This window comes from Rhynchophorus ferrugineus, unplaced genomic scaffold, assembly GCF_030347505.1.
Source record: "Rhynchophorus ferrugineus isolate W39M unplaced genomic scaffold, kcgeb_rfMv2 rfM3, whole genome shotgun sequence".
In the NCBI taxonomy this organism is placed as follows: Eukaryota; Metazoa; Arthropoda; class Insecta; order Coleoptera; family Curculionidae; genus Rhynchophorus; species Rhynchophorus ferrugineus.
In genome coordinates, this window is record NW_027472582.1 from 214,506 (window position 1) to 229,294 (window position 14,789).

At 31.7% G+C, this 14,789-nt stretch overlaps 2 protein-coding genes across 3 annotated transcripts in view; one reads left to right on the forward strand and one right to left on the reverse strand.

Annotated features, from left to right (window-relative positions):
* Window positions 1-8,309, forward strand: part of slgA (proline dehydrogenase slgA) — a 23,861-nt gene extending 15,552 nt beyond the window's left edge. The window contains exons 4-11 of one of the 2 annotated variants that reach the window (XM_076399183.1): window positions 3,370-3,390; window positions 5,151-5,215; window positions 5,322-5,500; window positions 5,686-5,860; window positions 6,247-6,489; window positions 6,662-6,947; window positions 7,004-7,214; window positions 7,646-8,309. In XM_076399183.1, the coding sequence (XP_076255298.1) occupies window positions 3,370-3,390; window positions 5,151-5,215; window positions 5,322-5,500; window positions 5,686-5,860; window positions 6,247-6,489; window positions 6,662-6,947; window positions 7,004-7,209 (1,175 nt within the window). In that variant the 3' untranslated portion in view covers window positions 7,210-7,214; window positions 7,646-8,309. The remainder of the gene's footprint in view (window positions 1-3,369; window positions 3,391-5,150; window positions 5,216-5,321; window positions 5,501-5,685; window positions 5,861-6,246; window positions 6,490-6,661; window positions 6,948-7,003; window positions 7,215-7,645) is intronic. The other variant, XM_076399184.1, reaches the window with a different exon arrangement.
* An 839-nt stretch (window positions 8,310-9,148) lies between these two features.
* Window positions 9,149-14,013, reverse strand: LOC143193166 (116 kDa U5 small nuclear ribonucleoprotein component). The gene is made up of 16 exons (XM_076399182.1): window positions 13,905-14,013; window positions 13,701-13,821; window positions 13,428-13,645; window positions 13,105-13,373; window positions 12,806-13,055; window positions 12,457-12,648; window positions 12,175-12,401; window positions 11,983-12,122; window positions 11,643-11,824; window positions 11,413-11,579; window positions 11,167-11,355; window positions 10,673-10,930; window positions 10,415-10,603; window positions 10,210-10,360; window positions 10,002-10,155; window positions 9,149-9,414 (listed from the first exon to the last, which is right to left on the reverse strand). Exons 2-16 carry the CDS (start codon window positions 13,815-13,817, stop codon window positions 9,208-9,210), a joined length of 2,910 nt encoding a protein of 969 aa, XP_076255297.1. The 5' UTR covers window positions 13,818-13,821; window positions 13,905-14,013; the 3' UTR covers window positions 9,149-9,207.
* Between the last annotated feature and the right edge of the window lie 776 nt (window positions 14,014-14,789).

Below are 14,789 nucleotides of genomic sequence, written 5' to 3' on the forward strand. Positions count from 1 at the left end.
ACCTCTTTATTCTTGAGAATCAATACCAAAATGCTGCGAGTGCAATTCAAACTTCTCCTTTATTCGATTAAAATGCGTTTATCAATGAACGATTACGTTATCAATGATGATATGTATGTATTAAATCATTGAATAAGGCGAATTTTTATAAAAAAATATTTCACAACTGTTGGGAAATATTTCTTGGGAAAATACCGGAATTACTTTGCTATGAAATGTGGTTTCGAGAAAATACGTATATGCAGTTTTAACTGTAATAATATACTGGTTATTTTATTTATTTCAACTGAAGTGAAATTTAAATCCTTTAAACTGAAGCTTATGGTGGGAAAGATGTTTGGAATTGGATTATCCTATTAGATGTGTAAATATACACAATAGTCCGATGATGGAACATTGTTTGAATAATTCTAATTGGAATATATATCATTATGGAAATATTTATTCTTCAGTGCCTGTTTCCCATTTAGTCCACATGGAGAAACGAACATTACGAAAATGTTAATTCAATTTGTTCAAGAAAATTTAACATAACAAGAATGTTTCCATGTTTTGTATCGGGGCGAGTTAATAATACATTTTATAGAATAATGAGTGTTATAAGTATTTGTATTTCAAATGTCCTTATTTATCAGAAGCTAAATTGAAAGAAAGGATTTTAGTTGGGCCTGATGTTCGTAAACTGATGTTGGATATCAACTTTAAAGCGTAAGGGTGGGTACAAAAGAATAGGTGTTGTGGCTAAGTTTTTTGGAGATGTGAAAGCAACTAACAATATAAACTTATCAAAAAGATTATGTATAATATTGGACATATTCAAAGAACTTATAAGACAGATTGCCAAATGAGCCTTAAAGCACACTTCCAGCCATCTTGACTTTTTTGTGGTGTTGATTTGTGATTGAGGAGCAAGTAACAATAACAGAAACTATGGAATATCAACATGACGTGATTACTACTGTTGGTCACTTCACAGAGTACAACGAAATTCATAACATCGGAAAAAAGCTGTATAGAAACTCCACAGAGAAAATGAAAAGAGAATTTAAAAATATAGGCACCTAACATTTGCGTTTTAGTAATTTAATAATATTGATACGAAATACGTTTTCATCACCCACAAATACATAAGATTCTGGAAAGTTGATTTAAAAGGTTTTTACAAAAACATTTTTGTTGGCTTGTGATATCAACGATGATATTGTCGTCAGTCAACCTGCATCATCCATGTTTTGTCCGATCTAAAAATAAAGTACCCATTTTTATGTGTAGCAATGACACTATTATAAATAGATACACAAAAGGTGTTGCATCATATTCGTGTATAATTATACTCCCTATCGGATGCATTTTTTATGTAACTTCTGACGTGTTAATAAAAGTAAAAATATCGTTTTTCACCAGGTGATATTGCGTTAATAGAGAGCGGATGAAGTTGGGAGTGGTGGCGTTACTCCCCCTTTGGATTTGTCACCAGCCTTTATTTTGCGTTGCCGAGCAATTTCGAGTTGTAAATGTCGCGTTCTGTTATCTGAGTTGATTTTTACGTGGAATGTTTATCTCAAAAAACGTCAGAGTCGTAGATAATAATTTAAGCGACATTTTTATAAAAATTGTAAATTTTGAAACAATGGGTTATGTTTTTTTTGCATGATGGTTCGTTTTAATTGATGAGCAAGCAGGCTTAGAAGAATAATATACAACAATATTATTCTGATTATTTCACTATATCTTCTTTATTAAATTAGGTTATAAAAATTGGTAAGCTCTTTGTTTTAGCAAAAGGCTTAGCAAAATTAATAAGAATATTTAAGTAAATCATCTTGAGTATCGGTATCAATCCTGATATCTATATTGTCATTATCATTTATTCTTAACCGGCGTTCTCAAAGGTGGGGATTAACTTGTTAACTAACAAAGTTAACAACCCGCTTAATGAATTAAATTTTAAGTTAACTTCAGTGAAGGACTTGTTTATCCTGATTAGAATATTTCTCCTTCTTTTTACGTATTATGATATAAAAACGAACTTTACTACTTCAGCCTTATTTTTTCCACCCAATTTGATTTATCTCGCGTAGTACCGTCACAGGACCACCCACAGTTCCTCTAACTAGCTAATAGAAGGCGATCGTTAGTTTACCAAAAGATTTGGAAATAGTTGTCGAGGTTTTGCTGCTCTGAATAATATTATTACATTCAATGTGAATTCAGTTCAGTCAGGGACAAAAATTAAAAAGTGATTGAGCATTGTCGTCCGGACAAAAACTCCACAAATATTTAAAACCAGTTATAACTAGCAAAATAATAACCTAATAATAAGTGCTAATCAGCCCAGTTGACTATCGGTTTTTAGCACCTTAATATTTTAATTGTTTTTAGCGTTTAATCCTGTTTACCTGTGAGATAGATAACAGCAAAAACTCGAACTAACCGGTTATGGTATTTGTTAAATAAAAGGGTATTTTTAAAAAGATTTATCGATACAATAAAAACATCTTGTAAATATTTGGCCGTAGATTCGTTTCTACGGTTAACTGGTTATTCAACATTTCTAAATATACATCCGTAGGTACTTTGCCAACTGCAATTCGTTCAATAAGGTCGAAATTCTATGTGCAACACGAATTCAGATTTGTTTATTTGAAACAATATAACGTGTGGAATAGTGATATAATTTCAATAAACACTGGTTTAAAATAAGTCATATCTGGTACTAATTGCTTGAAAGCATTTCTTCAATTTTAAATAACAATCTATATATATAATATTAATAAAGGCCTTTTGAATATGTTTTGTACCTTTTCTAACATATTGAGATTAAACTGTTGAGCTCCTGTTGAAAGCAGAAAATCGAGAAAAATAATATCTGAGCTAGAAATGTCAATTAGATCACAGTACTACAGAAAAAAGGAAAATATGTAAGAAAAGTAGTTTACAACTCTATATCAGAAATATAGAAGAAAGAAATTTCATAATATTAGAGTCATTAAAAGAGAACTTGAAAGACACAGAAACAAGAGTAATTCACGATGGAATGGAATTCGATTAATTAATGCTTTTGCATAATGATTATTGCATTAACACTGATGTTCGATTTGTTGTAAATTATTTTCATTGTTTTACAAAAATAAGCATACAAGTCTTCAGGGTGCTAACAAGGTATTTAATTATACGATCGAATATAATGTTAGTACTAATGAGTTGATTATGATGAAATCAACGGGATCAGTGAGCTCCTCTAAATTACATGCATTTTCATATCAAACATTGCAGAGAGAAACACACAACTTCCATAGATATTCATTGTCTTGTATTTGTTTAAGTTGTCGGACGTTGTTATAATTGTTCACTTATTTTTTTATCTAGACTACCAGAAGAGTCAACCAGGTAAAGTAGAAAAAACCAAGCTCCCTTCTTAATTGTTCCGAATAGACAAAATTTATACCAAAATACCGTTAAAATCTGGAAGCCTTTAAGTCGCAAAATTCAGTTGAGTCAAACGAGTTCTAATTGGCAAATTGAATAAGCACACGACCATCGAGAGTCGATTTATCAGTGGTAACTATTAGGATAAGTAGTTTGGACAAAAAAGAAATTGATGGTTTTTTTGAAACTTAACTAAACCAGAAATTTAATTTTAGGGGGTACAGTATTATTGAGTCAAGTGGAGGGTATTTTTTAAAAAGTCATTTTATTAATACTATTTTGATCAACATAAAATCGCTAGATTATTATAAAATATTTTTTATAGTTGAAAAAATATGCAGCCTTTTGCCATATTACTAGACTCATAAGAAAACAACGAACTTTCATCTTTATAGCGTTTTGCATTGAAGAACAACTAATTTCAGTTTTTCCGAATAGATGGTTTTCCCATACCTTCAGTACTACTTTTTGAATGAAGTCAGTATAGCTAAAAAAGCGTCATTTATTTACTAATTCAAAAGTTATTGTGCCTTGAAAATGGAGAATGCCAATTTAGTCATACTATCCTTTTTTATTCGCGAAAAGGGAAAAGGCAATACAGGCTCATATATTTATGATGATAAATGCTTAAGGAAGGCCAGTATCAGAATTAGACAATCTCACCTTGCCTGGTCAATCGTTGAAAATGTCGATATTATTAAACTATAAATTCGCTTTGACAAAGTTTTATTCAAAACGAAAATAGTTTTTCTCCAACCCGTTATTTTTGGCTATTTACTTGCTATATTATTGCAAAGTAAAACTGGTAATAGGTTACTATAATGAAATGAAAATTACAAAAAGAAACCACTTTACATAAATTTAAGATATACAAATTTAGGTTATATGTGTCATTTTTTTAATGTCACAATTTATTTGTTTTTTTATGTTCGGTTTTGTCAGAACTAACACAATTATCCTTTATATTTGCTTGGGTTTAATAATATGGTAATATACGTTATATCAAAATTAATATTTTTATAATGAAACAGATCGTATAACTATCCAATTGACTCAATAATGAATAGTAAAAGGTAAGTATATGTACTTAGTAATTTATTTATTGCAAAGCAAATATTAAATTTTGTTCACACACTGTACTCCTCACTTTTAGATTTCTTTTAATTTATAATTTATAAGGCTTTCATGATAGCTTTTTGTATATTATGATTCTTCCTAGGACAGCTTTTGGTTCATATTTTGTGTGGAGTAGTAATTCGATGTTCTTGCTTTCCGTTAAAAAATAAATAAAATATCTTACTTCTATATTGATAACAGCTAAATGTAAGTAGCACAATTTGAGCATTAACCTTTCATGTTTAAATATTAATTAACAATTAAATGTTCTGTATGGTGAATCGTTCGTTACTTCATCGTTACTAAATAAGCCATATTTTGTTTTGCTTTTTATAATTCTTACAATATTGTTGCAATGTTTTAACAACCAGTATTACTAAAATATAGGCCTTCTACAAAATCCCTTTTGTAGTTCCGTAAGTTAGATTAATGTGAACAGTTCTAGCTTATTTATATTGTATTTTAATTTTTGGGATTTCATGAGTAATACGTGATATATATAGTTACATCCTAAAAGTTAAAAACAAGTATTTTAAGGTTCTGATATAATCAGTGATGGAAAGGCAACTATGTTGCCGGATAAATACGGATTTCTTCTGTTACAGGAGCTACGTATGGTACTGGCATTACCGCTATTAAACTAACAGCACTTGGTAGACCTCAGCTATTGGTAAGTGCATGGAAATATGTGTTGGGTATTCATGTACCACTTTGTGCTGTTTTTGTTTTACATAATGTTAACTCTAATTAGTGACGAGGCGATCTGATGATTTTAGCTTCAATTATCCGAAGTAATTATGCGAACCCGTCAATACATGACAGAAATTGTTGGCGGAGAAGGTAACGTCCTGTCCCATCACACCAAACCCGAAGAATTGGAAGCGAAATTCGAAAAAATCCAAGACAAGGAATCCCTGCGAAAGTTCCTTAAACAAGTTACATATGACAAAGAAGGGTGAGTAAAGCGCTAACGTTTTTCGTCCCCTTCCCATTTTTAAAACTAAACGAAACCTAACGAAATGTATTTACTTTACCCTCTTCCTCGATATATCCCCCGATTACCTAGGTGGTATTTGTAGGTGATAATCACCAAAGAGCAATTGTCGAATTCCTCATTGCTTCTGTCTCTGTTTTACGCAGTATCCTCCATCTGTTCCCCTGGTCGGGTATCATTGATGAAAACCAAGAACTCAGTACTACCTTCAGGGTGCCTGATTTGAAGACTGGTCGCATGGCCAGACTGATCACCCAGCTGTCACCAAAGGAAGAGGAAATGTTTAGGAATATGATTAGAAGAATAAACACCATTGTAAAGGTCAGTCTGAGTCTTCTAACTATGCTATGAAGTTTTAGCGCAGCTTCGAAAATTTTTGACATATACAGGGGAAATATAAAGCCATAAATTGTAAAATAAAAAGTGAAAGTGAAGAGTGAATAAAGTGTTTATGAACATATTTTTGAATGATTTTCATCACAAAAAATTATTTATTCTCCATTCGATAATAAGTTATTCTACAGATAATATAATTTTTAAAAGTAAATCTTAAAAGTTTGGATAAGAAATCCAAAAATTTGAAGGAAAATTCACAAAAGTGCACCTATAAAGAAATATATAAAAAAACATTTTTCAAATGAAGGATTTTTCCTCTATTAACTTCTAAATTTACAGCAGCTATAGTAATTTTATATAATTTTTTTCAGGCCGCACAAGAAATGGATGTTCGTATAATGGTTGACGCCGAACAAACTTACTTCCAACCAGCTATAACTCGTATCACGTTGGAATTTATGCGTAAATATAATAAGGACAAGGCTATTGTTTTCAATACCTATCAGTGCTACCTAAGAAACGCCCTGACTGAAGTAACGACGGATCTGGAACAAGCCAAACGTCAGAACTTCTATTTTGGAGCTAAGCTCGTCAGAGGAGCTTATCTCGACCAGGTTGGTGTTCAGTTTTCTTTTAATTTAATTGTGTTAAGGGGCATCGTAGTCTAGACATACGACTTATGGATTTCCGAAAGCGAATAATAATAAGCAATAATTAATATAAGCGATAATAAAACAATAAATTTGTTCAAAATTTTAGACAAAATTCCGTAATTTTATGTTATAGGAGAGAGCAAGAGCTGCCGCTATGGGTTATCCAGATCCCACTAATCCCAACTTCGAAGCCACTAGCGAAATGTATCACAAAACCCTTACCGAATGCTTAAGGAGAATTAAAGCATTTAAAGATAAGGGCGAGGATAAGAAGATTGCTATCATGGTTGCATCTCACAATGAAGACACTGTTAGATTTGCCATCGAGAAAATGAAAGAATTCAATATCGAACCATCCGACAAGGTCATATGTTTTGGTCAGTTGTTGGCCATGTGTGATTACATCACTTTCCCGTTGGGTACGTTTATGTTTGCCTATTCAATGTTGTTCTTTCTATAATTATTGTCTTAACAGGCCAGTCTGGTTACTCTGCATACAAGTACATCCCATACGGCCCAGTGAATGAGGTACTGCCTTATCTGTCGAGACGAGCTCACGAAAATAAAGGCGTTTTGAAGAAAATTAAAAAGGAGAAGAGACTGCTCGCTAAAGAAATACTAAGACGTTTAGCCACTGGACAAATTATTTATACACCAAAAGGAAACTATATTCCAGTCTAAAATAGGTGTGTTTCTTTGTATATAAAATTATATTAACTATTATATGTTAGGGAAGGAAGATTCTCAATGAATTTTTTAATTTCAACACTATGAAGCGAATATTAAAATTCATTTACTATTTCAAGTATATTATTATAGCCAATATTTTTATACAGTAGAAGCTTATTTTTTTCGTCTTTACTGCTGTTTAATAAACGATCATCATTTTCGAAGTGCAACAACTTTTAACTGGTTAACCGAATGACTTTACTATTATTTCTGAAATGTTCTTAAATCTTTCAAAAGCTCTATGGTATGGCTTCATGGTACTTTATATGAAACATCCGTTAAAAAATAAACTACATTTTTGCAAATCTAACACATTGTACTAATTTCTCTAAATTAAGTTTCAAGACCATAAAAAACTCTATTCAACACAATAACATACTTTTTTCAGGTTTTTTTCCCGTTTATCGAACGTAATTTGTTGAGGATCGCCGCTTTTGGTCCAGCCACGACGGTAACTTATTTGTAGATAACAGTAGTTTACAAGCAAAATTCATTTTTCGACATTAAAAAACATCACCGTCTGCGTGAAAATCTATAACAAAAAAGGCCTAATCCAAAGCCAACATTACATTCAATATAAACTAAAAACAATGGTCAATTAATACATCTTGGATCGCCGTTAAAACAATCCATAAAATCATCTGGTCAGAAATATTTTCACGCAGATAAATATTATTTCGTATTTTGTCGCCTCAAAATATATTGAAAATTTGTACAGTTATAACTTGTGTATGATTGTAATCGATGTAAATGATCCTTCATTTTGTTTTTGTACGCGCTTAAGTGCAAATTTTGAAATTTTCGATGACACTTTTGAATTCCTCCAGTATTTTTTTAGATATTTTAAATTAGATTTAAAATGGTAAACGAACTTATGCAGAAGAAACATTTTGATATTGAGGAAGATTAAGTTTTTTCTTCACGCTGCCCGACGCGATATTCTTGTAGCCTGTGATTTGATAGTTTAATTTAAAGAAAAAAAAACAACTCTTACCTTTTAGTATTTTATAATGATGTTTCTTTCTGGTGTGAAATAAATCCAATTGAACCTATTGTGATTTTTATTTAATTTTGATGGTTGTGTTTTAAACCCAATTTGTTTTCAAGAATACACGACCATTCAAGTGGAATCGTTTTGAAAACAGATTAGGCTTGTCGTACTTAACTGAAAATATGCAAAAGTCAACTAAGAACAATAACAAAACGCACTCCAAATCAATATAAATCTTAGGTAGGTTAACTTATACGGGAAATACCAAAAATATTAACACGCTACAAAATGAATACAGCATTACCGTGAATTGAGATAAACGGTTTCAGTTTTGTAGCCTGTGACTTACCTTTTAGTTTTTTAATGTTTTGTAACCAAATTAGGCTTAGGAAAAATTATGAGTTATTTATTGATATTGACTGTCCTTATTGAAAATGTTCTGACAATAAAAACTTAATAAATACATGTTCTATTAATGTGGGTTGTTTCGTTATATGATCAAAATTTTACAAAAGGTAAAATGTATAACAAAAAATAACCCTATATTATTATATTCCAGTCTAGTGAAAAGCATTAGTTATAAATTTAATTGATCCACAAAATATGAGGGAAAAAGGTATTTGAGTTAAAAAAAATCATTTTGTGGAATTTAAGGGTTTATATAAAACCCACACATACCATCAAGCTACACTTTGATCATACTACTGAATTCCTGAAGACGTTAAGACGTATTTTCAGATAAATTAATTTAACTAGGCAAAATTTACACCAAGTAGTAAAACCACTTAAACTGATCGAATGACCTACTCTGAATAGGAACGAAAAGAAAAGGTAGAAATTAACGATCGACCGTAAAATCTGTAATTGCATGTAGGAATCATAATTATAAATAAAATTCAGTTTCATGAGCCATTACAATTTTTCTTTGTATGATTAAAAAATACATCTTCTAAACTATCTTACAACAGTGGATAATTAAGCATGACGTCTTGCCTGGCCAACTCCAACAACATAGGGTCGTCAAAGAACTTGTTGATAGATACATCCTGGCTCAAACCTTTCCTTCTTCTAGTCTTGATCATGAATTCTCTAGCTAAATGTGTGGCTGGTTGGGGCTCCAGTGGTCTGATAACAATGGATTTATCCAAAGGATCACCAGGGACAATCTGAAAAATAAGAAGTTATACATAAACAACCATTACACAATCTTGGAGTTAGACAAGGTCTGTTATCGATGGTATTATTTAATATGGATCTAGGATCAGTTTCTAGAGATATCTTTAATAAGATCAACGGTAGTATGTGGTTGTGAAGTATAGGTGTCAGCAAAGAATGATAAGGATGTTGAAGATATACAGAAGGAACGTTTTAAGAATAATATTTGGAGGTACAACGACAGAGAATGACCCATGGAGACAGGTAATAGGGAAATAAAAGGGCATGTTAGTAGAGTCCCAGAATTCAGAAATAGAAAGAGTGTTGATAGCTGGAATTTGGACCGAAAAGTGTTTTTTTGTGCATTTGCGCTACTCTAGTGTTTTAAGATAATATCTACACATATAAAAACTAGTTTGAGCTGATAAGTAGTACATGCAACAAACATTTTAAAATCATGAAAATATAAAGTTATTACTAAAAAAAATCTGTAATATATAAGAATTATAGTAATGTTAATTGGGAATATATATTTTGTATGTACCAGTAATAATCGCTATTAAATATATATTATATTGTTATTGTTTTATATTCTTACCTGCCAGTGGTGGAAAACAGATAAACAAAAAGCTTGTCCTTGTGTGTGTGTTCTTAAATCAGTCTCAAAACCAAAACTATCAATAGCTGGAATGAATGCTTTGATGGTATACAGCGGCGATCCTGGCACAGGGGCATCTTGAGTAACATGACCACTGAAACAATAGAGATAATTAGCTCTGAATAAAGCTGGTAAAATGTGCCCTCACCGTCTCTTTGCTAAAACCGTGTAAACAGCAGATACACAATCAGCCGGAGCTTGTACTTCCACGAATAAATAGGGCTCCATTAATCTAGGAGTTGCCATCAAAAATGCTGAATACACTACTCTTCTTGCAGTTGGAATAATTTGACCACCACCTGTGGATAATGGTTAATATAGTGTTGATTTATAATGGTGAATTTCTTAAGTACCTCTATGAAGAGGTTCTTGGGCGATAACAGCATCTAATATTTTAAACTTGGCATTCCTAATAGGTTCTTCACATAGAGGTCCTTCTCTTGTTCCCCACTGGAAGCCTTGAACTATAGAATCTTTAACAGAACTCAATAATCCTTTATCTACTTCAGAAGGTAAAGTATCATCTACCAGGATATTTGGACCTATTGCGAAAGTAGACAAACAAGATTAGTGATATGAAAAAAAAAACAAGATATTTGATTTCATTGTACCAGTGTTGTCAGGGCCAAAAGCCCATATACTTCTTGCAGCCAACAAATCCCAATCGTATTTGGTTTGGAAGAATTCGCCCAGTTTCTTTTTATTCCAACCTATTTGAACGTTCTCATTCTCAATATCCTCAGCCAAACCTTTCTCCAGAGGTTCGGCTATCATCGTCAATTTGTTTTTCTTGTTTGGTGTTTCAGCAAAACATTTCAAACTTGAAGTTTCCACCACGGTTTCACAGAATACAACCACTGGATCAGCCACTAAAAAAAATAATGAAATAGATGTATGTCATAGTCATTGTCAATTCGTATTAGCGACTTTGGCGAGCCGATTGTATCCACATGATGCTTTTTCAATGCTAATTAATTAACATTAGGATTCATTGAGAAATCTGAAGACAAAAATGGTGACAAGTTTAAACAATTAACTGTATTGATGCCAGATTGCTTCAGCATTTACTGAAGACGTAGCTTTTGTTATATAATAAAAAACTTACCTTTTATATCTATTTCTGAATACATTTTTCTCAGATCATGCATTACACAATCTAAATATAACTCCCCTGTTCCCAAAATAACATGTTCTCCACTTTCTTCTACTCTAGTAGTGAGTAGTGGATATGACTTGTTAACCTTCCTCAAACCATCTAACATTTTTGGTAATTCAGACGGATTTACAGGTTCCACTAAATATATATAATACTTATAAACTGATTTATTTAATAATATATTGTACTACATACCAGCAATTTTTATAATACTCTGTGTATTGAATTTCAGTGGTCTAAATATGTACAAATCATTATGTATAGTTAGATCTGTTATTGTCGCTGTCTTCACTATGGACTGATCTATACCTTCAATTAGTACCCAGTTACCAGCTGGTACCCTATTTAACTCAATCTTGTACCTAAAATTTTTTGTTGCTAGTACAGAACCTATAAGAATTAACTTTGGTTTTATGATTAGTTACCTCGATTCATATATCCACAAACGACCAACAGTTAATATTCTCGAATCCTCTTCATCTTGTAGGGTATAATTTTCACCAAGAATTCTCACATCAGTTCCGGCATGAAGGGTGCCACTCATTACTCTACCCAGTACTTGGAAGAATGTACAGTCTTCAGTTGGATACATTTTCGAGCTATGGACCTTTAAAAATAAAAACAAAAAAAACTGAAAAGCATTGACTCTGTAAGATGCTATTTTATACACAATGAAACCAAAGCGCACAGATCGCTGTAATTCAACGATCTTCTCTCCAGTACAGAAATACCTATATCTAATCCTTGTAATATAAAAAAACTTACCATCAGTAATCCTTCCTGATCACAACTAACCATATCATCATATACTTTGGTAGTATTTGGACCAGTATAAATGTGGTCAACTTTCCTCTTTGCATTCTCCAGTGGGGATTTGATATGTTCCACACACATATTAACAAAACCTAAACAGGCAACATTACTCATATAACATTACAGAGACCTTCACCATCATACCATTAAAATCACCCAGGAATTTATTACAGACAAGTCTAAGAAGTGGTCGAATGTTCAGCTTCATCTCATTCTTGTTCAATTTAATTCCCAACTCGTCCAACACCTTTGGTAACGTTGTATCCACATCACCAACAACTTGAGCAAATACTTTGTAAAGAGGCTCCAAAATAAATTCAACAAAACTCCTCTGAGCTGAATTATGAGGTGCTTTTTTGGTAAATTTACGACTAGAAATTGAAGCCATTAATATTACATAACCATCACTAAAAATTAAAGACTTACTTCTTGGGATTGAAATAAATATCTCCCCACAATCTTTTCGAAAATTCGTCAACGTTTACATCTCCATAATAGATGTTATAAATGTTTGCAAATGACTTAAGAGTGAAGCACACACCATATTGAGAACTGGCAAAACAAACATTGCCAAGAACTGGAGATACAATTTGTGGATTAGCATCATCTGAGTACAAACTGAAAACAAATTATTAAATCCATTTCTATATGTAGAGAAGTTATTTTCAGCTACTATGTTGTAGCACTTATTGACAAAATTTGGAAATTAAAAGTGTACCATAATAAAAAAAAAAGCTTGAGCATCACTTCTCTGAAAAAGTCTGAAATTACTTACGTTAACAGCCCATTTATTTCTTCAACAATATGCCTCAATTTATAATATGCATCTTGAGGAGGAAGCTTTAACTCCAGCATCAACCTGTCTATTTTGTTAATACACACTGTTATTTGCATTTGTTCTTGGACAGCGTGCTTTAAAAGACGTTCAGTGTTTAACATAACACCCTCAGCTGCATCAATAAATAATACTACACCATCGCATAGACGCATTGCTGCTGTTACTTCATCTGAGAAATTGACATGTCCTAAAAAAATATTTAATAAGATTTGCACTTGATATAATTAGTAACAAACCTGGGGTATCAAAGATATTCATCAAATAGCTTTTGTTCTTTATGTCTTGTAAAAGTAATGTGACTGGAATGGATTTAATCGAACAACCTCTTTCCTGTTCTGTAAACAAAATATCTGTGTATCTTAAATTTTTTTCTTCATTATCCTGGTACACAGGATGAGTTTGTCGAATTAAACAGTCTACAAAGGTGGTTTTCCCATGGTGTAGATGACCTATTAATGCAACATTTCTAATAAGAGATGTATTATCCATCATATCAGCTAAAAATCTTTAAAAAAACATATTAAATTAATATTGGAGTTAAGAATCATTATCATATTACTCTGTACTATACACAGTCTCTGGTAAGTCTTGTTCTTTCAATTGAAACTTCTTTTTCTTAACGGGTTCAACAAGTGGTACATCCAAAGCCTGGGCATCTTCCTCTTGTACTATAGTTTCTACCTCTGGGCCATATACTTGTAAAGCTGAAGGATAATATTGTTTGTCCTCATGAAGAACTATAGCCATTGGCTGTGGTTCATCTTCCATTTGTTCATCCTATATATTTTAGCTATAAAAGCAAAGTTCTTGTTGTCACAAAGACAGTACTCACATCATACTCCTGCTGTTCATCATCATCATGTGTTTCCTGTTCTTCCTCTTCATCATCATCACTATCTAATTCAGGACCAATGTAATTACCGAATTCATCATATAAATCAGCATCCATTGTTCTATAAATATTTGCACACAAAAAATTAGTGTTAATAATATACTATCAAATAATATTTAATTGATACAATATAGTTATACTTACATTTAAAAGAAATGTTTTACAAATAAAATATAAACACAAACAGTATAATACCCGGAAAGCTCTTTTTGAGGTTAAATTAAACGCTGTTTTTAGGCAAGATTACTACTCTGTCGGTAAAGCAGTATCTCCTTTCCAGATGTATAGGTTCTTACTCCAACAGATGGCGCATGGTATTTTATTTCAATAATTACAGATAATGTCCGTATGATGGCGCAACAAGTATACTTTCAACATTATGCCATGATTTTTATAAATATAGACATGCTTGATTGAACAGTAAAATAATTATTTGCAGAGAGAGATTTAACTATACATATATTTTATATTCTGAGTAAGTTTTTATAACTGACGTACAGTTCCAAATTCACCAACATTGACGTACATGTCAATCATTGACTTTTGAGAGAAAAATGTTATGATAATCAACTGTTTTTTTCTAGCATCAAGTATACGGATCTTTTTATGGCCTGCATATGTTAAAATATTTGAGTGTTGATATAATTAGACTGAATTTAATATGCTTAGAAGTGTTTTAAGTGAGCTATAACTGGATTGTGTATATAGTATACAGAAGGTACAGATTTTTTTTAATATTGTTGAATCAACTACCATTAATCTATTGTTTTAAGAAGTTTCTCTAAAGTTATGGAAGAATATTTCGATTTTACCTCATTCTTTTTTGTAGTACATTTTCGTCTTGAAAAACGGTTATTTCTAGCACTTCTAGCATTAATAATAATTTACAATATATGTTTGAAACAAGCATTATAAATTATTATTAATCAAAACCTGTAAATTTCGATAGGTCAGTGTCGTTAAATGTTAATATTACACATTAATTTAAATTATTTTTAATATTCCTGGTATTTCTATTCAGAATTTAGG

Coding starts and splice junctions, on each gene's coding strand:
- LOC143193166 (XM_076399182.1), bottom strand. CDS start 13,817: ATGGATGCTGATTTATATGATGAATTCGGTAATTACATTGGTCCTGAA. Junction 12,123..12,174: donor ATTCCTGGGTGATTTTAATG/GTATGATGGTGA, acceptor TTGCCTGTTTAG/GTTTTGTTAATATGTGTGTG. Junction 11,825..11,982: donor ATCAGGAAGGATTACTGATG/GTAAGTTTTTTT, acceptor TTATTTTTAAAG/GTCCATAGCTCGAAAATGTA.